Source organism: Tachyglossus aculeatus, chromosome X1 (assembly GCF_015852505.1).
Source record: "Tachyglossus aculeatus isolate mTacAcu1 chromosome X1, mTacAcu1.pri, whole genome shotgun sequence".
Lineage (NCBI taxonomy): Eukaryota > Metazoa > Chordata > Mammalia > Monotremata > Tachyglossidae > Tachyglossus > Tachyglossus aculeatus.
The window spans coordinates 18,155,927-18,181,855 of record NC_052101.1 but is presented as its reverse complement, the minus strand read 5'-3'; the positions used below and the strand labels follow the sequence as shown (position 1 = coordinate 18,181,855).

Here is a 25,929-nt window from a genome sequence, read left to right as displayed (position 1 = left end):
TCTGTAAAATGGGGACTAAGATTGTGAGCCCCATGTGGGAGGTAGACTGTGTCCAACCTGATTATCTTGTATCAACCCCAGCACTTAGTACAATGTCTGGTTCATAGTAAGCACTTAGCAAATTCCATTTTTAAAAAAAGAAAAACTCAATTCTGTCAGAGTTCCCCAACTGGAGTGACGGGGATGCCTTAGTCTTGTGTTTTCTACATTCCTTTGATTTTGGGGTTTGCGTGATGATGAGGTATGTTAAACACAAAATGTCACTCACCACCTCAATATCATTTTGTGTCCAGGTTTGGTCTTCTTGTGTATCCCAGATACCATCCTTTCCAGGTTAATGGCAGCAGCCCATGTCTGTTTCAGAACTTCACAACGTGGGGAAATCAAGGTGGAATTCAGGTAAGTGCGATTCATGGCTCTTTTTGCCATCCAAGACATGTGTTGGTGTCTTTTACTCTTCACGCTTTCAATTCATTCATTTATTAGCATTATTGAGAGCCTTTTGTGCAAAAGAGTGCTCCACTGGGGAACGGTCAAAAAAAGTAACAGTTTTGATCATCATTATCAATAGTATTTAGTGAACACTTACTATGTGCAGAACACTGTACTACGCAATTCGGAGAGACAATACACCCGAGTTGGCGGACACTTCAGTTAGATGGGGAAATGGTCTTGTGCTCCTTACTCTGTCAGTTGTTTTGAGCAGAAAGAGAGGTGGTAGTTACTGTCAGACGAGACTGTTGAAGGTGGACTGCCAAACAACATGGGGAAGATGGTCCTATTAAATGTGGTCAAAGACTCTCTGTTTTCACTCAATAAAAAAGCATGTTAGAATATTATCAACGGGAAATAAATCAAGCCACAATGTCTCTGATTGTTTTGTAGATTTTTAGAAGTAGCAACCTGCAACTCCAAAATTTCCAGGTTTATTCATGCAAAGATTTTGGAATTGACATCTTGGAAAGTGATGAAAATACTTCTGTTACTGACAGTTTATTACTTGGCCATTTTACTCAAAAGGTAAGTGCTTAAAGCAAAATCATCATCATCATCATCGCAAGCAATTATTAAGAGCTTGTATCATGGGACGAGTCCAACCCACCTCACTGCAGGGTGAAGCTGCTGGAAGTTGGGTGGTCTCTTCCATGAGGAGTGAATGTCTCTGGGTAAAGACCCAGTGAGGGCATTCTGGGAGGTAGACAGGGCCTGGCAGTGATCCGGGAGAGAAACTGGCCAATTTGGGATGCAAAGCAACCAGCTCCTGGGTCATGGGGCCAGTCTGGCCTGCCACTGGCATCCACCCATCTCACTTTAGCTGGAAATGGATTCCACACACATCAGATCACCTTTGTGCATGCTTCATGATGTGCTGCACTGTGCCCGCCTACTCAATGATTGTACTCCGTGCCCCAGTGGGGACATGACCGGCAGGGATGAGAAATTGAGGGGAGAGCAGGCAGGTCTCTTACTTCGTGTGAATTCACGTTGGGTTCTTGTAAGAGGAATGGAAAACTAGAGGATACTATAACCCATAGCACAATCCCCCCTGCTTTGTCCAGCTGCAATGAAAGTGACTTCTACTGCCATTTCTACAGCTTCCCCTGAGAGACTATTTCACAGTCTAATAGGCATCCCTATTAGGATTTTGTTAACCACTTCTTATTAAGGCTAAATTTTCCTGTGCCCAACTCCATCCTGTTATGCTTAGTTAAGCCTCTTTTGGACCATCCTTTCTAGAGGAAAATCACAACCAGTCTTTCCCTCTTCCCAGATAAATTTTCCAACTCAGGGATATTGCTTAGATCAAATGACATCATTTCAAGAGAGGATGCTGGTCAGGAAATTTTCCCCAAATTGTTTCAATACCACGGGACTGAGAGGGGAGTCTCAAAGAAGTGTGGTGTAGTGGAAAGACCACAGACCTGGGAGTCTGGGGAACTGGGTTCTGGTCCTGGATCCATCACTTATCTTGTGTGATCTTGGACAAGTCATTTCACTTCTCTGGGCCTCTGTTCCCTCATCTGCAAAATGGGGATTCAATGCCTGTTCCCCACAAGAAGCTGGTTACCTTCTACCTATCCCAACACTTTGTACACTTTTTGACACATAGTAAGTGCTTAACATATATCACAATTATTATAATTATTGTTATCCTTATTTCCCTAGTATTCTTAGAAGTAATGATCTTTGTAGACTTGCTGTTCAATTAATGGGGCAACGTTTTAAATGGCGCCAAGTAGATGTCATTGTTCATGGAAGAATGACCTAAATTCAGATGTAAATTATAACAAGGGTTTTACATCATGATGTAATCAGAGATCATCACATCGCTGGAGTGCAGGGATCACAACAATCACCTTTCAACTGAGTGTCTCTAAACTCTTGATGTGCCATCTGAATTCTCTGGTGCAAACATTCAACTAAACTCTCCGGTTTTGTTCTGTGGAGCCTTTGCCTGCTGGAACTTATGTAGGAGGAGGATGAGATGCTAAGCACATAATTTGTTGAAATCAGTTGTCCAGATAGATTCATTCATGCATGAGGGTAGAGAGGAGACTTTATAGTTACTCCCCAGATGGATGATGACCTGTGTTCCCAGGGTGTCCCCAAAGAATTGGAGGTGGGAGGGTGGGGAACAAGCTGATAGATTTAGGTTGGGCTGAGATCTGGGGAGTACTATAATAATAATAATAATAACAATAATAATAATAATAATAATAATAATAATAATTGTGAGATTTAAGCACCAGGCACTCTTCTAAGCCTTGGGGTAGATAAAGGTTGATCGGTTGGACACAGTCCTTATCCCACACAGTGCTCACAGTCTTAATCCCCATTTTACAGATGAGGTAACTGAGGCACAGAGAAGCAAAGTGACTTGCTCAAGGTCAGACAGCAGACAAGTGGCAGAGCCAGAATTGGAATTTAGGACCTTCTCACTCCCAGGTCCATGCTGTATCCACTAGGCCAAGCTACTTAATAATAATAATAATGATGGCATTTATTAAACACTATGTATAAAGCACTGTTCTAAGTGCTGGGGAGGTTACAAGGTGATCAGATTGTCCCATGGGGGGCTCACAGTCTTAATCCCCATTTTACAGATGAGGTAACTGAGGCCCAGAGAAATTAAGTGACTTGCCCAAAGTCACACAGCTGACAAGTGGTGGAGCAGAGAATTGAACCCATGACCTCTGACTCCAAAGCCCTTGGTCTTTGTTGAGCCACGCTGCTTCTCACTTCATCCTTCTTCAGCTGTGTCAAGAGAAGGATAGAACCGGATGGGCAGTTGAGATGTGAATTTTACACAGTTCTATTGCTGACTACTTAGGGGTCCTGTGGAAATTCAGGTGACTTCATTTAATTTTGATTTCCTCATCAGCCAAACAAGGTGATAACACCTGCTCTTAGCTGCCACACATGATGTGATGAGGATGCAGAAACTGAGGCCTCTGTTCTCTCCTTGACTTATCGTGCCTTATGCTGTCGAGTTGTCTGCGATTCCTAGGACTCATCTCTCCCAAACTGCCCCACTCTCCAACTGAAATCATTCCTGTAGTGTGTCCATAGAGTTTTCTTGGTGAAAATACGAAAGTGGTTTACCACGGCCTCCTTCCATGCAGTAAACTTGACTCTCTCCCAGGCCACTGCTGCCCAGCACAGGTGAGTTTTGACTTGTAGCAGATTGCCTTCCACTCACTGTCCACTGGCAACTTTGATATCCAAGAGCAGCAGGAGCAAGAAAAAAAATGGGAAGTTTGGTCAATTCGATTTAATTTCAGTTTTCTATTTACAATTGCATTTCCATTTGATCATTTGCTCCATGTTGCTTTATTTTTTTCAATGCTAGGAGAGTTTCTGCATGGCATCTGGGCTGCAAACCCCTAAAAGATGGGATCTGATGGTATCTAACACAACGTTCGTGAATTTTGATAGAAACAATTGCATAGCCATAAGGACCTGTGCAGGCTGCTATCGAGGACAGGGTAAGTCATTGTCATCATCAATCGTATTTATTGAGCGCTTACTGTGTGCAGAGCGCATGCAGTGTAGTGCCTAGTACCCAGCAGGGAATGAACGGCACAGGGATTCATTCATTCATTAATTCAATCACATTTATTGAGCACTTACTGTGTGCAGAGCACTGTACTAAGTGCTTGGGAAATACAAGTTGGCAACATATAGAGATGGTCCCTACCCAACGGGCTCACAGTCTAGAATGGGGAGACAGATAACAAAACAAAATATGTGGACAGGTGTCAAGTCATCAGAACAAATAGAATTAAAGCTAAATGCACATCATTAACAAAATAAATAGAATAGTAAATATGTACAAGTAAAATAAATAGAGTAATAAATCTGTACAAACATATATACAGGTGCTGTGGGGAGGGGAAGGAGGAAAGGAAAAAGGGGGCTGTCAGATATCCTCATGATCCTTTTCCAACCCAAGAAGATATCGGTAGTCTGCTAATCAAAATATGTAATAATAATGATAATAATAACAATTGTGGCATTTATTGAGCACTTACTATGTGTCAGCCATTGTTCTAAGTGCTGAGGTGGCTACAAACAAATCAGTATAGACATGAAATATGTGCCCCATCCATTTTCATCTCCTCCGCACCTTCCACCCTGCATCAGAGAGGCTAAACCCTATTATCCTAGGCTTAATCTTCTAATTTATAGCTGTCAGAGAACTGGAGAGTAAACAGAAGAGAACATTTTACACATCAAGGATGGCAAGCAGATGAAATTCATTAAACAGGAAGCTGTGCAAGCTGAAAATGTCAATAGACTCAGAAAGGAACTGGGTAAATTCATGAATGGTAAATTGATAATTGGTTACCGCAATTGGATGCTAAATGGTACATTCCTAACCATGAGGAGGGATGACAAGGAAGGTGGCCAAAGTATACTAAGCCTTGAGGCCTAGTGGAAAGATTTTGGGATTAAGAATAAGAGGACCTGGGTTCTAATCCCAACTCTTCCTTTTTCCTGCTGGATGAACTTGGACAAGTCACTTCCTTCTTTGAGCCTCAGTTTTCTCCCCTGTCCAGTGGGTATTAAATAACTCTTCTCGCTTCTACTTAAACCATGAGTCCCATGTAGGACATGGACAGTTTCTGACCCAATTATCTTATAATCACCCCTGAGTGCATGGTACATAGTAAGCGCTATTCAAATGCCTAATGAATATTATTGTTACTCTGGGGCCACTCTCAGAGGAAGTAGCGTGGCTTAGTGGAAAGAGCACGAGCTTGGGAGTCAGAAGGTCATGGGTTCTAATCCCAGCTCTGCCACTTGTCTGCTGTGTGACCTTGGGCAAGTCATTTAACTTCTCTGTGCCTAAATTACCTCATCTGTAAAATGGGGATCAAGACTGTGAGCCCCACATCGGACAGGGACTGTGTCCAACCCAATTTGCTTGTATCCGCCCCAGCACTTAGTACAGTGCCTGGCACCTAATAAGCACTTAACAAATACTATAATAATTATTATTATTTTGAAGATTTAAATTGAGTGTCATTCATTATTCACAGTATCTGACAGGCTGAGAAGGGATATGAAGATGTTAGGAACTGAGCTAGTCCTCAAAATTTGTTTTTCCTCCTGGGATACCTGAATTTGAAGGGTTGGATACCAGTGGGTGTTGCCCGCTTATTGTCTGGATAGTGCGTTCGGGCAGCTATTCCGTGTCAACTTTCTTGACCCCTCTGGTTAGGCCTGAGGATTGAAGAATATCAAACCCTTCCAGGTTTAGCTGTGGTGCAGAGTGCTGCCCAGAGGAAGACCCTTAGTCAATAAAGCTGCTGCCACTATTTCTAAATCCATCACCAACTCACTGTCTCTTTTAATAATGATGGTATTTTTTGACTATTTACTGTGTGCCAAGGACTGTACTAACAGCTGGGGTACATATAAGATAATCAGTTTGGACCTGACTCTGTCCCACCCAGGGTTCGCAGTCTAAGGGAGAGGAAGAACAGGTGTTCTTATTATTAATATTGTTATTACTAATTATAATGCTTATTAATGCTCAGTATGTGCCAAGCACTGTTAGCGCTACGTACCCCACTACTGCTAGGGTAGATACAAGATAATTAGGTTGGCCACAGTCCCTATCCCACATGGGACTCATTGTCTAAGAAGGAGGGAGTAGGATTTAAATATGGAATATCCGTTTTACAATTGAGGGACCTGAGGCCCAGAGAAGTGAGGCAAAGGGCAGAGCAGGGATTCGAACCCCGGTCATCTGACCTTCCAGCTCATGCTTTTCCTGGACCTCAGTTTCTCCAAATGCCAAAAGATGTTTCAGAGAAGCATCAAGGCTCAGAGGAAGAGAGCACGGGCTTTGGAGTCAGAGGTCATTTATTCAAGTCAGCTATGTGACTTTGGGCAAGTCACTTAACTTTTCTGTGCCTGATTTACCTCATCTGTAAAATGGGGATTAAGACTGTGAGCCCCCCGTGGGACAACCTGATCACCTTGTAACCTCCCCAGCGCTTAGAACATTGCTTTGCACATAGTAAGCACTTAATAAATGCCATTATTATTATTATTGGCTCCTCTGACTTTCCCAGGGGCTGGGGGAGGAATAGCTGTCACATGTATTGAAGAAGAGGTCAAAGGATAATGAGCGGGAGAATAATAAATAGTAGTCATGATATCTGGTATCTCTCTTAAAAGAAAAGCAAGTTATCTGGTATCTCAAATGAAAAGGAAGTCACTCAGGCTTTGATTTACTCCCTCAAGTTGCTGCCACCCTTGCTACTTGGGAATGCATGACCCTCTTCCTGTTTCTTCTTACTCCTCCTACACCTGTCCCACAGAATTCCTGGTTCCTGACCTGGTTCTAGAACCTCTTTTGAGTAAGAGTCCCGGCACCCTCAACTCTCCTTTCACCTTAGGAGACTCCTGCAGCTGTTTGACTGTCCGTCTGTCGGTTGGTCTTGTTTCAGGTGGATTTACCGTGAAGGTCAAGCAGCTCAGGTTTGCAAATTCCCCAAACCGAGTGGCTTTTCCATTTCCCCACGCAGCCATGTTGGAAGACCTGGATGGTTCTTTGTCAGGACAAGTGGGAAATCTTGTCCTCCCAACCGTGGAGACCCTCGGATCGTCTTGTCTGGTGAACACAAGCTTCAGTCAGGCTGCCCAGGGCAGCGTTTGCCATGGAGGTGTCGTCTTCCATCGCATGACTATTGGCTTGTATGTATCAATCAATCAATTTTTAGACTGTGAGCCAATCAATCAATCAATTTTTAGACTGTGAGCCCACTATCGGGTAGGGACTGTCTCTATGTGATGCCAATTTGTACTTCCCAAGCGCTTAGTACAGTGCTCTGCACATAGTAAGCGCTCAATAAATACGATTGATTGATTGATTGATTGATCAATCACCCTTTCTCTGAACCACCAAATGCCAGGCTATTACACTAACGCTAGCAATTACTGCTAGTATTACAACCTTGCCTTTGTATTGTACGCGATTTTGTCTACCGATTCTGTTAAACAATTCTGTCTACCGATTCTGTTAGGGAATGTGTCTACCAATTCTGTAATATTGGACTCTCCCCATTGCTTAGTACAGTGCTCTGCCAACCTCAGTGCTCAGTCAGTGTGACTGATGTCATCCACGTGATCTGGGGATTGATGCTTGAGCTACCTGCCCTAGGTCATCGAGCAGAAAAGCAGGAAGGAAGAAAAGTAATAATAATAATTGTGGTATTTATGTGCTTACTCTGTGCCAGGCACTGTACTGAGCACTGGGGTGCATACAAGCAAATTGGGTTGGACACAGTCCCTGTCTCATGTGGGGCTCCCCATCTCAATTCCCATTTTACAGATGAGTTAACCGAGTCACAGAGAAGTGAAGTGACTTGCCCAAAGCCACCCAGCAGATAAGAGGCAGAGCCGGGATGAGAACCCATGACCTTCTGAATCAAAGGCCCGTGCTCTATCCATTATGCCATGCTGCTTCCCAGAGGCCTGGGCCACCCCATTGCCCCTGCAAGTGGGAGAAATGTGAGGCAAGAGGGTGGATTTGAAGAGTAAATTTCAGTTTGGGGTTGTTGGGTATTATAGTCTTCTAGACTGTGTGAGTTCTGCGGGCCGGAGAGCTCCCTACAATGCAAGCAGTTTGACCTGAGCCCAGAGCCCGGTCAGCCTCTGCACAAATTCACTTCTGCAGCCGGTTCGGACAACTCCTGAGCTCCTTTTTCCAGCTTGGGGTTCTTTCCCTTCAAGCATGCACCCTCCACCTGGCAGGTCCAGGGTATGCTGGGAGAGTCTTCCTTAAAACCTGAAGCCGAAAGGATCAGCTGGGGAGGGGGGTTTTCGAAAAGACCCTGTTTGGCTCACAGTGGGTCTTGGCTGCTTCTATCACAACAGCCTGCCAAGACGATTCTGAATTGTAACGTTGCTTGGTCGTTACAAGTGATTAAGGCTAAAGTGCTAATGAGAGAGCTATTTTATTCATTCAATCGTATTTATTGAGCACTTACTGTGTGCAGAGCACTATACTAAGTGCTCCGGAGAGTATAATATAACTCATTATACTAGTTAATTATACTCATTATACTAGTTATACTATACTATGCTAGTATAATATAACTATACTATACTAGTATAACTCACTATACTCAGTATAATATAACTCATAAGCAGACTCATTCCCTGCCCACGAGTTTACAGTCTAGAGTATTTATGTTTGATTTTAAGATAATAACTTTGCCCCTTCTGTCCAGTAACACACCATACCCCCAGGCAATTTCAGAGATTTTTTTTTAATTGGTATGTGTTAAATGCATATTGTGTGCCAGACACTGTACTAAATGCTGGGGTAGATACAAGATAATAATAATAATAATGATAGTATTTTTTAAGCTCTTACTATGTGCAAAGCACTGTTCTAAGCTCTGGGGGGATACAAGGTGATCAGGTTGTCCCACGTGGGGCTCACAGTCTTAATCCCCATTTTACAAATAGGGAATTGAGGCACGGAGAAGTGAAGTGACTTGCCCAAAGTCACACAGCTGACAATTGGCGGAGCCGTGATTTGAGCCCCTGACCTCTGACTCCAAAGCCCGTGCTCTTTCCCCTGAGCCATGCTGCTTCTCTATAATAATGGTATTTGTTAAGCGCTTACTGTGTGCAAAGCACTGTTCTAAGTGTTAGGGGGGATACAAGGTAATCAGGTTGTCCCATGTGGGACTCACAATCTCAATCCCCATTTTACAAATGAGGTAACTGAGGCCCAGAGAAGTGAAGTGACTTGTCCAAAGTCACATAGCTGAAAAGTGGCAGAGCCAGGATTCGAACCCATGACCTCTGACTCCCAAGCCCAGGCTCTTTCCACTGAGCCATGCTGCTTATGAGCCCAGCCATGATCCTTATGAGCCCAAGATGATCAGATTGGGCAAAGTCCATGTTCCACACAGAGCTCACACTCTTTGTCCCCCTTTTACTGATAAGATAACTGAAGCACAGATTCTTGGTAGGCATGTGGGTGGTCAGACATTTAAAATGACTTCAAATGCACTTAGATTCATATGTGAGCAAAGAAAGATTGCTTTGATTCTCATTTTTCCTTTAAATTCTACTTTCTGCAGCAAGGTGTAATCTGACTGGGACAGCAAATGGGGACGGTCATGAGTGGTGGGTGGAGGGAAACTGAGGCAAAAAGCTGTGTGCCATGCCTTTTTTTGACCATGTGCCTGTCTCAAGAGTGTAAACATTATCATACAAGCTCAGGCCACTGGCCTAACTAATTTTCTGATTCTCTCAGTTGCCCTAAAAGATGCCTAGAAGAACTGTGTTATTTCATTTCATTTTATTTTTTTTAATGGTATTTGTTAAGCACTTACTATATACTGGAAACTGTACTAAGTGTTGGGATAGGTACAAACTAATCAGGTTGGAAACATTCCATGTCCCCCATGGGACTCACAGTATTAATCCCCATTTTACCAGTGAGGTAACTGAGGCACAGAGAAGTTAAGTGTTTGTCTTTGGTACTCATCCTTAAGTTCAGAAATGGACCTTTTAAGCTCCCTGTCACTATTTCCCTATGGGACTCTCCTTTCCCCAGTTGGACATGACTTCCTTGTATGCCAGGGACTGAGTTCACATCACTGACCATGCATTTTCCTCAGGGTGTTTCAACCCATTATGCTTAAACGCTGGTTATTGATGGATTATCGATCCCTAACATTTTCCCTAGAAACCCGCCCAATCAATTGACCATGAATCTAACTCCACTCTTCTTGAGCCTTCTACTACTTCTAACATGTCCCACTAATTACCCACTGTCGGCCTCTGTTTCATGAATCTTCCTAGTTACTCTAGGAAACAGAGGGTAGGATTTATGTGCTCTGTTTTGTCAGAGGGAGGGAAGATTCAGATCAGCCTGTTGAATAACTGCTTTGACATTTGCAGGAAGAAAGCACTGCAACAGATTGCCAAGGGAGCATGTGGATGCTTCATCCTGAGGTTTTTCAGGATGATAATAATAATTGTGGTATTCGTTAAGTGCTTATCCTGTGCCAGGCACTGAACTAAGCTCTGGGGTGGATACAATCAAATCACGTTGGATAATGCCCCATCCCATGTGGGACTCACGGCTCCACTCCCCATTTTACAGTTGAGGTAACTGAGGCCCAGAGAAGTGAAGTGACTTGCCCAGTGTCACACAGCAGACAAGTGGTGGGGCTGGATTAGAACCCATGACCTTCTGATTCCCAGGGCCATACTCTATCCACTAGAACAGGCTGTCTTCTCTACCCACTACGCTACATCCTAGGTGTTTTAGTCACTCGCCTACCTGGAGACAGAAGGGCTGGACCAGACAATGTTTTCGAAGTCCCTTTCAGCTCTAGGATACTAGCATTTTACGTTAAATCTACTTGTGGAGCATGTAAAAAGACAGGAGCTTTGACATAAGGCAATCATCGACTGCAAATTAAACAGGGCAGTTGCAACAGCCCCATTATACATTATAAGCAGCAAGGCCAGTGATTTAATGGTGGTTTGGGCTACATAACCAGAAAATGCTCTCTCCAGTATTAATAGGAAATGTATTATATGAATCCAATAGTTCATGAAATTAACAAGGAAAATGAATTAGAGGGAAGCACGTTGGCAAGTAATAGGAGGCATCAGCAATTGCTTCCCTGGAGCGCATTCACCACTTCGCGAGAGCTTGGGGAAAGTGAGGGGAAATGAGATCGGACAAAGTTGAGGACTTCTGTAACAATGTTATTCATCGAAGTTGTGTGTTTGTAATTCTTCATATCCACGGAACCAGAGTACAGGGCCGCAGGACTGGTTCCTGCTGATCGGAAATGCCGAAAGAAGCTCAAGGGCCGTAGGTGCAGGGGAAGATAAGAAGCAATGGATTGGATGGTAATTCCCAAAGTGACATCGGAGGTCCTTGTTCTGGATGGGGGCGACTGACAGGATGGGAGGATTGAGTCTGAGCTGGGGCTGGACTTTAGCTGGAGCTGAGGCTGGAAGGACTGGTATCTGGGTATGGAATGAGCTGGGAATCTGGGATCGGGATCTGGGGCAGCGGGGCTGGGTGGTTGCAGGGGTGACGGAAGCAGCCGCGACTATAACTGGAGGATTCTGGCTAAAGGTTGGCGACATTAATTTCAATTTAATTTTGTTTAATTGTGGTATTTAAGTGCTTACCCTGTGCCAGGCGCTGTGCTAAGCTCTGGGGTGGATGCAGTCAAATAGGGTTGGACACAGTCCCTGTCCCCTGTGGGGCTCACAGCCTTATTCCCCATTTTACAGTTGAGGTAACTGAGGCACAAAAAAATTAAGAGACTCGCCCAAGATGACTCAGCAGACATGTGGCAGAGTGAAAAATAGAACCCATGACCTTCCAACTCCCAGGCCCGTGCTCTTTCCACTAAGCCATGCTGCTTCCTCTGAGAGTAGCCCCAGAGTAACAATAATATTAATTAGCTATTTGAATAGCGCTTACTATGTACCATGCACTCTGGGGTGAATATAAGAAAATCGGGCCAGAAACTGTCCATATCCTACATGGGACTCATGGTTTAAGTAGAAGGGAGAACAGTTATTTAATACCCATTTGACAGGGGAGAAAACTGAGGCTCAGAGAAGGAAGTGACTGGTCCAATTTTATCCAGCAGGAAAAAGGAAGAGTTGGGATTAGAACCCAGGTCCTCTTATTCCTAATCCCAAAATCTTTCCACTAGGCCTCGAGGCTTAGTATACTTTGGCCACCTTCCTTGTCATCCCTCCTCATGGTTAGGAATGTACCATTTAGCATCCAATTGCGGTAACCAATTATCAATTTACCATTCATGAATTTACCCAGTTCCTTTCTGAGTCTATTGATGTTCTCAGCTTGCACAGCTTCCTGTTTAATGAATTTCATCTGCTTGCCATCTATGATGTGTAAAATGTCCTTTTTTGTTTACTCTCCAGTTTTCTGCAACTATAAACTAGAAGATTAAGCCTATGAGCTGGGATTAGAACCCATGACCTTCTGATTCCTAGGCCTCTGCTGCAGCCATTATACCATACTGCATTGACTCTCCTCCTCCCTCCGCCACTCTATTTCTACTTTTTTCTGGATCAACTGGAAGGTCAGGTGTTGGGTTCCAAACCCGGCTCCACCACTTGTCTTCTGTGTGACCTTGGGCAAGTCACTTAACTTCTCTGTGCCTCAGTTACCTCACCTGCAAAATGGGGATTTAGACTGTGAGTCCCACGTGGGACAACCTGATTACCTTGTGTCTACCCCCGTGTTTAGAACAGTACTTGGCACTTAGTAAGCACTTAACAAATACCATAATTATTATTATTATTATTGATGTCTGAGTCTGGCAAGCGTTGACCTAAAGACGGCAAAGACGACGTCCCATCATTCCTGAATTTTAAAGGATTACTTCTGGAATCCAGTGCCTTTTTCAAAGCAGGCTCAGGCAGAACCTGGCCACTAATGAGAGTTTTCTGTGTTCAAAATTTTCAGCTTTCCCCCTTTGTGTGGTAATAGAGCAGTGGCAGCAAGCGCTATTATCCAGTAGATGCTTACAGCGCCATTTGAGGCTAGCTATTATGATGGGCTCTGGTTTAAGAGATGCATAATTAGAAGGGGCTTATTTCACAATAGGACTAAGTAGAAAGCGTTTCGAGCTAAATGTCCCGTTTGTCTTAATATAGGGAGATATGGACCCTCAGGATAAGTAAGCTAATGGTAAACATAAATTGAGGAGTTAATATTTGTTCTAGTTGGTGTCGTCGATGGCTTTAGTAAATCCTCTGTGGGTTGTAGATGTTCGACAGTTCGGCACAGTACGCTTGAGCTAAATGACATAACGGTTTATACCGTCAGTATGGCAGATTGACTCTTAAACATCCCACTTTCAACTAGTCACCGGGCCATATTTCTCTAGCAAATTGTCCCGTAGCTGAAGACCCTCTTTTAGTCCCCCCTCCCCACGATGAAAAGAAGACGGGATGCCAGACCCTCATTTTGTCTCCCTGGTTCCAGGGTGCGAAAGCTGCTAATGAAGCCGGGCAGAGGATTTGTTCTCCACAACAGGCTGGTTGCCTCCTGATTTTTCGCCCATAAAACCCGGGAATGTTGGAAGGGGCTCCTTTCCCCAGTAATGAAGCTGTCTGCTGCTAATGGCCCATGGAGGCTCCCTCAGCTCCTCCAAATTAGAAATACTTTTGTGCTCCTCTGCTTCATTAACAATAAAGAGAGGTAGATTGGTGACTATTTAGGGCACAGTGAAATCGGTGTCTATTTGGGGCAAACGAAAATGGTACTAATTATGTTTGGGAAATTCTCTTTGAGGTGCGGTTTCACTTTTGTTGTCCTTCGTCAGGTTACCGAACAGCCTGCCTTATCCTCAGTGGACAAGCTCTGATCTTTGTCAGAGGGGAGAACCATCATTATCAGCACTATTTATGACTAATGGAGTTTAAGGACATTTGGCTCAAATCTCCTTCTCCTGCCTACTTGAAAAACAGGGTGGCTTAATGGAGAGGCCTAGAAGACAGTAAGACCTGGGTTCTAATCCCAGCTCCATCATATTTCTGCTGTGTGACCGTGGGCAAGTCACTTCACTTCTCCATGCTTCAGTTCCTTCATCTGTAAAATGAGGATGAAGACTGTGAGCCCCATGTGGGACAGGGACTGCGTCCAACCTGATTGACTTGTATCTACCCCAGCACTTAGTACAGTCCCCTGGTACATAGTAAGTGCGTTAACGAATACCACAATTGTTATGCTAACCAGAAGTCTAGCTGACGAGCCCATGTCCCGGACCTGGGGAAGATGGGCTTAGTTCCTGATGTCTTGTGAAAGGCCACCCCAGTGAAGCCAAAGAGTGAGTTGGACTAGATTCTTCTATCCCCTCTAGAATGCTGGAGTGAATCGGAGATCAGGTGTCCCCCTGGAGAAGTGCCCTGTTTTGGGGAAAATTGTTAGACTCACTCATACTGAGAGTTGGGCCTCCTTGTTAAGGAGACTTGGGAGGAGCCCTTTATTCATTCATTCATTCATTCAGTTGTATTTTTTGAACACTTACTGTGGGCAGAGCAGTGTACTAAGAACTTGGGAGAGTACAGTACAAAAATAAACACAAAGATTCCCTGCCCTCAGAATTTAGAGTGGGGAGACAGACATTGATATAAATAAATTAATTACAGATATGTGGAGCTGCAGGAGGGGGTGAGAAAAGGGAACAAGTCAGGGCAACACTGAAGGGAGTGGGAGAAGAGGAAAAGGGGGCTTAGGGATGGCCTCTTGGAGGAGATGTACCCTCAATAAGGCTTTGAAATGGGGGGAGTAATCAGGCATTGAAAAGTCATGAAGGAAATGAGGAATCTGGCCAGAATCCAACAGGGAACTCTGCCTGAATCTTTTGAGGAACTTTAAAACTTTGACTAAACATGTATGCCAACAAATCATTTTGAAAGTGGAGAGACAATTGCAAAGAATGCAGAAAGGAAATTTAAATGGAAAAATAAAACCCCAAATTTAGATTTAAACAAGAAAATCCCAGAACGGATCATCGATGCCCAACTTCCCTGACCATTCCATGAGTTTAGGTGACCGAGAGTATTCTTACAATGCGGAACTTGATTCTAAGAGCCAGTACTAGAGCCAGGAAAGAGCCAGGTTTTGGTCTTTGTGCCACCTTCTCTCCCCTCAAGAGAATTTTAGGGCCTTTGTCCTGTACTGTTACAAAGTTAGTGAGTCAACGTCTTAAATTTCTGCAAAGAATAGTTGGTACTTTTGTTATCTGCTCCTGTGACAACACAATGCTTCTGTACATATCTATAAACTCTATATTATAAATTATTGACATGAATGTCTGTCTTCTATAAACTTTAAGCTTACTGCGATAGGGAGTGTGTCTACCAACCCTGTTGTATTTTACTCTCCCGAGTGCTTAGTACAGTGCTCTGCATGCAGTAAGCACTCAATAAATGCCATTGATCATGATGGAGAATCCTGAGGGCTGACCTTGACTAGACCTCCAAATATTTCCCAGCATAGCTCCATAATAATAATGATAATAACGATTAATTATAGTATTTGTTCAGCTCTTACTATATCTCTAGCACTGTATTAAGGGCTCAGGCAGATACACAATAATCAGGCCTGACGCAGTCTCTGTCCTACAAGGGGCTCACAGTCTAGGAAGCAGAATGGCCTAGTGACTAGAGCCCAGGGACTCGGAGTCAGAAGGTTGTAGGTTCTAATCTTGGCTCTACCACGTGTCTCCTGTTGTGACCTTGGGCAAGTCACTTCACTGTGCCTCAGTCACCTCATCTGTAAAATGGGTATTAAGACTGTAAGCCCCATGTAGGGCAAGAATTGTGTCCAACCCATTCCTGGAAGCAGCAATAAGGCTTGACTTAAGCATTATTGGGGCATTCCTACCAGGCAGAGGGAAGGAAAAGCACGAAAGGAAAAGGGCAGCAGAAAATGACCCATTCTTTCAGGACCCCTTTAGCCCTACTTTTTAGAGGGACAGGGACCGTATTTAGTTCCCAGTGTTTTTTCTCAGCATTTAGTACAGTGCTTTGCACAAAGTAAGCATGGTAAGCACTCAGTAATATACTATTACAACTCACAGATTTCCATTAAGCCAAAACTGATTCCTCTTAGACCCAGGACATGGGGTTGGAAGTCTTTTTTTTATTTTGAATAATAATGATAATATTATATTAATCATTATAATATAACCGGCCTATTGTAGAGCAAAGGATTCGATCTGTTCACACAGTGTGGGATTAAAAGGATTTCTTTAGCTACACTTGAATGTAAACATAAGCAGAGAAGCAGTGTGGCCTAATGGATAAAGTAGGGGCCTGGGAGTAAGAAGAACCTAGGTTCTAATCCCCACTTGTCTGCTGTGTGAGCTTGGACATGTCACTTCATTTCTCTTTGCCTCAGGTACCTCATCTATAAAATGGGGATCGAGACTGGGAGCCCTATGTTGGCCAGGGACTGTGTCCAACCCAATTGGCTTATAACCACCCTAGTGCTTAGTACAGTGCCTGGCACATAGTAACAAATACCACAATTATTGTTATTATTATGAATAGACCTCACTATTACTAGTATTATCCTCCGAGTGCTGTTTATAATAATAATAATGGCATTTATTAAGCGCTTACTATGTGCAAAGGGCTGTTCTAAGCGCTGGGGAGGTTACAAGGTGATCAGGTTGTCCCACAGAGGACTCACAGTCTTTATCCCCATTTTGCAGATGAGGTAAGTGAGGCACAGAGAAGTTAAGTGACTTGCCCAAAGTCACACAGCTGACAATAGGCAGAGCCGGGATTTGAACCCCTGACCTCTGACTCCAAAGCCCGAGCTCTTTCCACTGAGCCACGCTGCTTCTCTATTTATATTCAGTGTGTGTATAAAATGAGAAAGGTTCGTCCCAAATTGAAGAATTTGAATTGACATTGAAATTCTTCAGGTGGGTCATTATGAGTTGGTCCCTTCACTTCTGTGTTCCTCAGTTTCCCTCTCTATGTAACCTCACAGGATAGCAGGCAGGGAGAATCAGCAAGGGCCTGGGTTCTAATCCTAGCTCCACCACTTGTCTGCTGTGTGACCTTAGGCAAGTCCTCTGCTGCTAACCTTCTCACTGTGCCTCGTTCTCGCCTATCCCACCATCGATCCCCGGCCCACATCCTTCCCCTGGCCCGGAATGCCCTCCCTCTGCCCACCCGCCAAGCTAGCTCTCTTCCTCCCTTCAAAGCCCTACTGAGAGCTCACCTCCTCCAGGAGACCTTCCCAAACTGAGCCCCTTTTTCCTTTCCTCCTCCCCACACCCCCCTCTGCCCTACCTCCTTCCCCTCTCCACAGCACTTGTATATATTTGTACAGATTTATTACTCTATTTTACTTGTACGTATTTATTATTCTATTTATTTTGTTAATGATGTGCATATAGCTATAATTCTATTTGTTGTGACGATTTTGACACCTGTCTACATGTTTTGCTTTGTTGTCTGTCTCCCCTTTCTAGACTGTGAGCCCGTTGTTGGGTAGGGACCGTCTCTATATGTTGCCGACTTGTACTTCCCAAGCATTTAGTACGGTGCTCTGCACACAGTAAGCCCTCAATAAATACAACTGAATGAATTAGTGAAGTCACTTCACTTTTCTGGGCTTCAGTTACCTCTTCTATAGACTAATAATAATTATGGCATTTGTTAAGCACTTACTATGTGCCTAGTACTGTTCTAAGCACTGGGGTAGATACAAGGTAAGCAGGTTGTCTCACAGTCTTAATCCCCATATCAATCAATCAATCAATCAATCATATTTATTGAGCGCTTACTGTGTGCAGAGCACTGTACTAAGCGCTTGGGAAGTACAAGTTGGCAACATATAGAGACGGTCCCTACCCAACAGTGGGCTCACAGTCTAGAAGACAGTGGGGAAACTGCCCACTGAGCCTGCCAGGGACGATGGGGTGAACGCCAAAACCCCGGGGTCACTGGGAGGGTGGGCTTAGTGGAGGAAAGCCCGGGCCTGGGAATCGGAAGAACCGGGGTGGCTCAGTGGAAAGAGCCCGGGCCTTGGAGTCGGAGGTCACGGGTTCAAATCCCGACTCCACCACTTGTCAGCTGGGCGACCTTGGGCAAGTCACTTCACTTCTCTGGGCCTCAGTTCCCTCCTCTGGAAAATGGGGATGAAGACTGTGAGCCCCCTCTGTGGGACAACCTGATCACCTTGTAACCTGTCCAGCGCCCAGAACAGTGCTTTGCACATAGTAAGCGCTTAATAAATGCCATCATTATTATTATTATTAAGACTGTGAGTCCCCCGGGGGCCAACCTGATCACCTTGTAACCACCCCAGCACTTAGAACAGTGCTTTGCATGTAGAAAGTGCTTAATAAATGCCATCATTATTATTATTCATCATCATCATCACATATGACAGATCAGGATCAAAATTACCAGTTAAGATTGTGATCCCCTTGTGAGACGAGAACTGTGTTCAACCTGATTATCTTGCATCTGCCCCAGAGCTTAGAACAGTGCTTGGCACATGAAAGTGCTTAACAAATACCATAAAAAAAATGGGGAGCAGCTAGTTGAAGCGATCATTGATCGGTTTTTATTACTCTACTTATTTTACTTGTACATATTTACTATTCTATTTATTTTATTTTGTTAATATGTTTTGTTTTGTTGTCTGTCTCCCCCTTCTAGACTGTGAGCCCGCTGTTGGGTAGGGACCGTCTTTATATGTTGCCAACTTGTACGTCCCAAGCACTTAGTACAGTGCTCTGCATACAGTAAGCGCTCAATAAATACGATTGAATGAATGAATGAATTGATAATTTGGCAACTGAGGGACACCGTCACCTTGGTTTTCAATCTGCAAATCCTCTGCTCCTCTACTGAGAGTGACGGGCAGAGAGAATGCATCTCCTCTGTCTTGGAAGAGCTCCGATGCTATCCAGGTGGTCTCTCGTGTTTCACCAGAGTGGAGAACTCAATTACGAGATTCTCGAGTTGTGCTTCAGAGTCCAGACGTGTCAGACCTCATGTTTCGATCCCGGCTCCGCAGGAATACCTTATTACCAGTATTAATGTGTTTCCGGGAGCTGACCCAGCTAGCCTGACACAGTACTGTGGCCACGGGCGTTTGTTTAATTAATAGTACCGGGCCCTGGCCCATACGACCTCATTAAGGTGACATTTATTAGTGGCGAACAAGCTGAGAGAGTGTTCCCAACTTGGACGCGTCCGGGCAGGGTTAATGCATGATTGGTCGTTAAGACGCGGTGGCCCCTGAACTTCCTTAGACCTGGGAGGGTGACAGAAGAAAAGGCAGTAAGGAGGAGTTCAAGATGGGCAGTTATTATGGAAATTCATGGAGGCTGGGGGAGCCAGAATGAGCCAACTCTGAAACCACTGGATGGAGACAGAATCTCTAGACTGCAAGCTTATTGTGGGTAGGGAACATATCTACCAACTCTGTTATATTATACGGTCCCAAGTACTTAAAACAGTGCTTTGTACATAATAAGCACTTGATAAATACCATCAATTGATTGATGGAAGATTCGCAAATAACCCATGAAAGGACAATCAATCAATCAATTGTATTTATTGAGCGCTTACTGTGTGCAGAGCACTGTACTAAGCACTTGGGAAGTACAAGTTGGCAACATATAGAGACAGTCCCTACCCGACAATGGAATAATGGAAAGGGCACAGGTCCCGGAGTCAGAGGACCTGGGTTCTAATCCCAGCTCCACCACTTCTCTGCTGTGTGACCTTGGGCAAGTCACTTATCTTCTCTGTGCCTCAGTTACCTCATCTTTAAAATGGGGAGGAAGACTGTGAGCCCTTGTGGGACAGGGATTCTCACCTACCTGATTTATCTTGTATCTACCCCAGCACTTAGTACACCAGGAAGTAGCGTGACTCAGTGGGTAGAGCCCGGGCTTGGGAGTAAGAGGTCGTGGGTTTGAATCCCGCCTCCGCCACTTGTCCACTTGGGCAAGTCACTTCCCTTCTCTGGGCCTCACTTCCCTCCTCTGTCAAATGGGGATGAAGACTGTGAGCGCCACAGGGGACAACCTGATCACCTTGTATCTCCTCTAGTGCTTAGAACAGTGCTTGGCACATAATAAGCGCTTCACAAATACCATTATTATGAGAAACAGCATGGCTCAGTGGAAAGAGCCCGAGCTTGGGAGTCAGAGTTCATAGGTTCTAATTCCAGCTCTGCCACTTGTCAGCTATGTGACTTTGGGCAAGTCACTTCACTTCTCTGTGCCTCAGTTACCTCATCTGGAAAATGGGGATTAAGACTATGAGCCCCATGTGGGGCAACCTGATTAACTTGTATCTCCCTCAGTGCTTAGAACAATGCTTGGCACATAATAAGCGCTTCACAAATACCATTATTATGAGAAGCAGCGTGGCTCAGTGGAAAGAGCCCGGGCTTGGGAGTAAGAGGTCATAGGTTCTAATTCCAGCTCTGCCACTTGTCAGCTGTGTGACTTCAGGCAAGTCACTTCTCTGTGCCTCAGTTACCTCATCTGGAAAATGGGGATTAAGACTATGAGCCCCACGTGGGACAACCCGATTACCTTGTATCCCCCCCAGTGCTTAGAACAGTGCTTGGCACAGAGTAAGCGCTTAACAACCGCCGTCATTCTTTACAATGCCTGGCACATAGTAAGAGCTTAACACATACCATTAAAAAATAACTCTTTTTCCTCCCTGTAGAGACAAAGCTCCAGATGTGATGTGTGATTTAACAGTGACAGACAGCAGCCACGGGAACATCACTGTCAATTATGTGCCTGACACCTTATCCAACCTGTATGGCTGGATGGCTCTGTTGAAGGGTCAGGAGACCTACACCTTGCGATTTTACACCCCTTGGGTCAACCAAAGTCTCCAGGTAACCTGGGTTTTAAATGGTTTCCCATCTCCACAGCACGTAAGTACATATCAGGAAGCAGCCTGGATAGTCCACGGGGCTGAGAGTCAGAAAATTGTGGGTTCTAATCCCACCCGGCTCCACCTCTTGTCAGCTGTGTGACCTTGGGCAAGTCACTTCACTACTCTGGGCATCAATTACCTCATCTGGGAAATGGGGATTGAGACTGTGAGCTCCATGTGGGACAGGGATTGTGTCAACTCGATTTGATTGTATCCTCCCCAGTGCTTTAATACAATGCCTGGCACACAGTAAGTGCTTAAATACCACAATTATTATTATTATCTTTATACTCTGGAGCGTCCCCTACGTCTAAACCATTTTAATATGTCTTGCCAGCCTGATTGCAAGTTCCTTGAGAGCAGGGATCATAAATGAGAAGCAGCGTGGCTCAGTGGAAAGAGTGTGGGCTTGGGAGTCAGAGGTCATGGGTTCTAATCCCGGCTCTGCCACATGTCTGCTGTGTGAACTTGGGCAAGTCAGCTTCTCTGAGCCTCAGTTACCTCAACTATAAAATGGGGATTAAGACTGTGAGCCCCACGTGGGACAACCTGATAACCTTGTATTCCCCTCAGTGCTTAGAACAGTGCTTTGCACATAGTAAGCGCTTAACAAATGCCATCATTATTATTATTATACCCTCTGATTTTATTGGTGCAGTACTCTGCTCACATTAGTTCTCAATAAATACAATTCATTCATTAATTGATTCCAACCTAGCCCCAGGCCTTCTTGTGATACTTTCTCCAGCCAAGCATATTGAAGAGTGATTGAGGCCTGGAAAATAATCAAGGGAAAAACAAAAAGTCCCTTAGTCACGGGATGGAAAAATTCATAACCACCTTTTCCTTCCCCATCCACTTGACCCAACATCTATTGCTTACTTGCTGCATGGCTTTGAATCTGTCTGGGTCTCAGGTCCTTCATGTGTGAAATAGGGATCATATGCCTTTCTTTTGTGTTGGGAAGATAAATGTGATAACTGAGATGCATCAAACAGAGGCTTGCTACTAGTTCCAGGATGTACCCCTAGGATACCCGAACTTGCCTGCCCCATAAGAGGCCAGCCAAGCTTGGCTGCAATTGGAGCCAACTTCTTGGGATCAATCAGTGGTATTTATTGAGTGCTTACTGTTTGTAGAGCACTGTACTAAGCACTTGGGAGAGTGTAGTAGAGCAGAGTTGGTAGACCCATTCCCTGCCCAAGCCCCAGTGTGGTATGCAGGTAATGAGTTGAATAGATTTTAATGATAATAATAATAATAATAATGGCATTTATTAAGCACTTACTATGTGCAAAACACTGTTCTAAGGACTGGAGAGGTTACAAGGTGATCAGGTTGTCCCACGGGGGGCTCACAGTCTTAATCCCCATTTTACAGATGAGATAACTGAGGCCCAGTGAAGTGACTTGCCCAAAGTCACACAGCTGACAATTGGCGGAGCCAGGATTTGAACCCATGACCTCTGACTCCAAAGCCCGTGCTCTTTCCATTGAGCCATGCTGCTTCTCCATGGAAATATCCATGCTATTTTTCCATGGAAAAGAGATCTCTGGAAGGTGAGGGCGGGGGCAGATGTGGAAACATTTGGCAAGATAGAAAGAGTGACAGGAAGACACTCTTTTTCCTGCTCCCTCAAATCCTGCTCACCTCTCTTGGAACCTCTCCCCTTAACTAGAGGAATCGGGGTGGTTTTTTATGGTATTTGTTAAGCTCTTACTATACACCAGGCACTGTAGTAAATGCAAGCTAATCGGATTGGACATAGTCCATGTCCCTCACAGCCTTAATCTCCATTTTGCAAGTTAGGAAACTGAGGCCCAGAGAAGCTAAGTGATTCGTCCAAGGTCACACAGCCAATGCTTGTTTTGTGCTTTAAAAACTCACATTCTGTCCAAACTTCAGTTTGCCATTGGAAGCATTTGGAGGTTGAGTTTTAAATGAAGGGAATTTCCCCGAGGGAACTGCCCGGAGGTATTTTAAGCAGGCCTGGATGAGTTGCATTAGAGGGCCCAGCTCAGTAGCCAAATTAGCCATGGTGGCAAACAATGTAGCCAGAGAAATGGTTTATCCAGGGGATTTGCGATTTGCTGCAGTGGCACCCTGTGGTTACTTATAAGAATGCAACTGAGTTCAGATGTGAAAATTATTATTATTATTAATAATAATAATTATTATTATTAATTATTATTATTATTATTATTATTTTGGTATTTAAGTGCTTACTATCTGCCAAGCACTGTTATAAGCAAGGTAATCAGGTTGTCCCACATGGGACTCACAGTCTTAATCCCCATTTTCCAGATGAGGTAACTGAGGCACAGAGAAGTTAAGTGACGTGCCCAAAGTCATGAAGCTGATAAGTGGCGGAGTCCGGATTAGAACCCATTCCTTCTGACTCCCAAGCCTGCGCTCTTTCCACGGAGCCATGCTGCTTCTCTAATGCAGCGTGCGTTAGAAAATGCATGTTCGGCCCATTCAGAAATACCTTTGCTGGTCTCCTGGTTTCCCCTTTGAACCTTCCTCTTTCTAATAATAATAATAGTAATAATTATGAGATTTGCTAAGCGCTTACTGTGTGCCAAGCGCTGTTCTAAGCAGTGGGATAGCTATAGCCTTGTACCTTATAATGCTGTATAAGTTTATCAGCATGGCTTATTCATTCATTCAATTGTATTTATTGCACGCTTACTGTGTGCAGAGGACCGTACTAAGCGAGTGGATAGAGCATGGGACTAGGAGTCAGAAGGTCATAGGTTCAAATTCTGACTTCCCCATTTGTCTGGTGTGTGGCCTTGGGCAAGTCTCTTCACTTCTGTGGCCCAGTTACCACCTCTAGAAAATAGGGATTAAGACTGTGAGCCCCATATGGGACAGGGACTGTGTCCAACTTGTTCTTGAATCTATTCCTATGCTTAGAACAGTGCCTGGTAATTAGTAAGCACTTAACAAATACTATTATTATTATCATCATAGTAAGGGATGTTGATGCCTGTTTACTTGTTTTGTTGTTTGTCTTCCCCCTTCTAGACTGTAAACCTGTTGTGGGCAGGGATTGTCTCTCTCTTTTTTTTAATGGCATTTATTAAGCGCTTACTATGTGCAAAGCACGTTCTATCATCATCATCAATCGTATTGAGTGCTTACTGTGTGCAGAGCACTGTACTAAGCGCTTGGGAAGTACAAGTTGGCAACATATAGAGACAGTCCCTACCCAACAGTGGGCTCACAGTCTAAAAGTTCTAAGCGCTGGGGAGGCTACAAGCTGATCAGATTGTCCCATGGGGCGCTCACAGTCTTCATCCCCATTTTACAGATGAGGTAACTGAGGCCCAGAGAAGTTAAGTGACTTACCCAAAGTCACACAGCTGACAAGTGGCGGAGCCGGGATTTGAACCCGTGACCTCTGACTCCAAAGCCCGTGCTCTTTTCCACTGATCCACACTGCTTCTCTAGCCACACTGCTTCTCTGCTTCTCTTTATTGCTGAATTGTACTTTCCAAGCGTTAGTACAGTGCTCTGCACACAGTAAGCACTCAATAAATACGATGGAATGATTAGAGCATGGAGCCTGGGAATCAGCAGGTTATGGGTTCTAATCCCACCTCCACCACTTGTCTGCTGGGTGACCTTGGGGAAGTCATTTCACTTCTCTGGGCCTCGGTTACTACCTCTGTAAAACGGGGATTGAGATTGTGAGCCCCTCATGGGGCAGGGGTTGGGTCCAACTCGATTTGCTTGTATCCACCCCAGCACTTAGTACAGTGTCTGGTACATAGTAAGCACTTAACAAATACCATCATTCTCATTGTTATTATTGTTATTAATAATTGTTAATAATAGTAACAGGTAATTTTAGAAAAAAGTACATAGTACATAGTAAGCACTTAACAAATACCATCATTCTCATTGTTATTATTGTTATTAATAATTGTTAATAATAATAGTAACAGGTAACTTTAGAAAAAAGAATGCCAGGCAGATAAAACCAGCCATGATTTTGGTGTCATCTCTCTGTCTCTCCTACAGTATTCAGCAACATTTGACCACTTTACCTCTGGAGATTACCTGCTGATCGTGCACTCAGACCTGCCACCTCACGTTGATGTCCTGGTAACCTGTGGGAAAAGGAGGGGCCAGCCCTTGCAGGCTCTCCCAACTCTCAGTCATGACGAGGGCTGTGACTGGTTTCTCAATAGCCCAGTGAGACAACTCACCTTTCTGGGTAAGTGTGGTATCAATCCATCCATCAGTCAGTCCTATTTATTGAGCGCTTTCTTTGTGTGGCGCACTGTAATGATAATATAATTATTATTATAATTTGGTCGGGCACAGTCCCTGTCCCATGTGGTACCCACTTTACAGCCGCTTTACAGACAAGGTAACCGAGGCACCCCCTCTCAGGGTCACACCTGGAGAGTTTCCAGTACTCTACCAGTCTTGACTACAGAAGGGCGAGTCAGGCATAGGCCTACCCATTGCTTTCCGAGCTTGGGCAGTGGCTAGCGAGTGGAAGGCAATCTGCTACAAGTCGAAGCTCACCCATTCTGGACAGCAGCAGCATGGGAGAGAGTCAAGGGCAGAGACTCAAGTTTACTGAGTGGAAGGAGGTGATGGTAAACCACTTCTGTATTTTTACCAAGAAAACTCAATGGATCCACTACCAGAATGATTGCCGATGGAGGTGAGGGGGTTCTGGGAGAGATGTGTCCGTGGTGTCACTATGGGTCTAGCATGACTCGATGGCATAAGTCAAGAACTGAGGCCCAGAGAAGTACAGTGACTTACCCAAGGTCTCACAGAAGACAAGTGGTGGAGTCGGGATTAGAATCCATGACCTTCTGATGCTCAGGCCCGTGCTCTACCCACTATGCACTGCTGCTTCTCTAATAAGCACTTGGGGGGATACAATATAACAGAGTTGGTAGACACGTTTCCCACCCA

The 25,929-nt window shown here is 44.4% G+C and overlaps 1 protein-coding gene across 1 annotated transcript in view; it reads left to right on the top strand.

Moving 5' to 3' along the window:
* Window positions 1-25,929, top strand: part of PKHD1 (PKHD1 ciliary IPT domain containing fibrocystin/polyductin) — a 388,392-nt gene that overhangs the window by 190,539 nt on the left and 171,924 nt on the right. Inside the window, exons 44-49 of the mRNA XM_038772975.1 lie at window positions 294-399; window positions 886-1,020; window positions 3,851-3,986; window positions 6,963-7,209; window positions 20,767-20,944; window positions 25,015-25,210. Of these exons, the coding sequence (XP_038628903.1) occupies window positions 294-399; window positions 886-1,020; window positions 3,851-3,986; window positions 6,963-7,209; window positions 20,767-20,944; window positions 25,015-25,210 (998 nt within the window). The remainder of the gene's footprint in view (window positions 1-293; window positions 400-885; window positions 1,021-3,850; window positions 3,987-6,962; window positions 7,210-20,766; window positions 20,945-25,014; window positions 25,211-25,929) is intronic.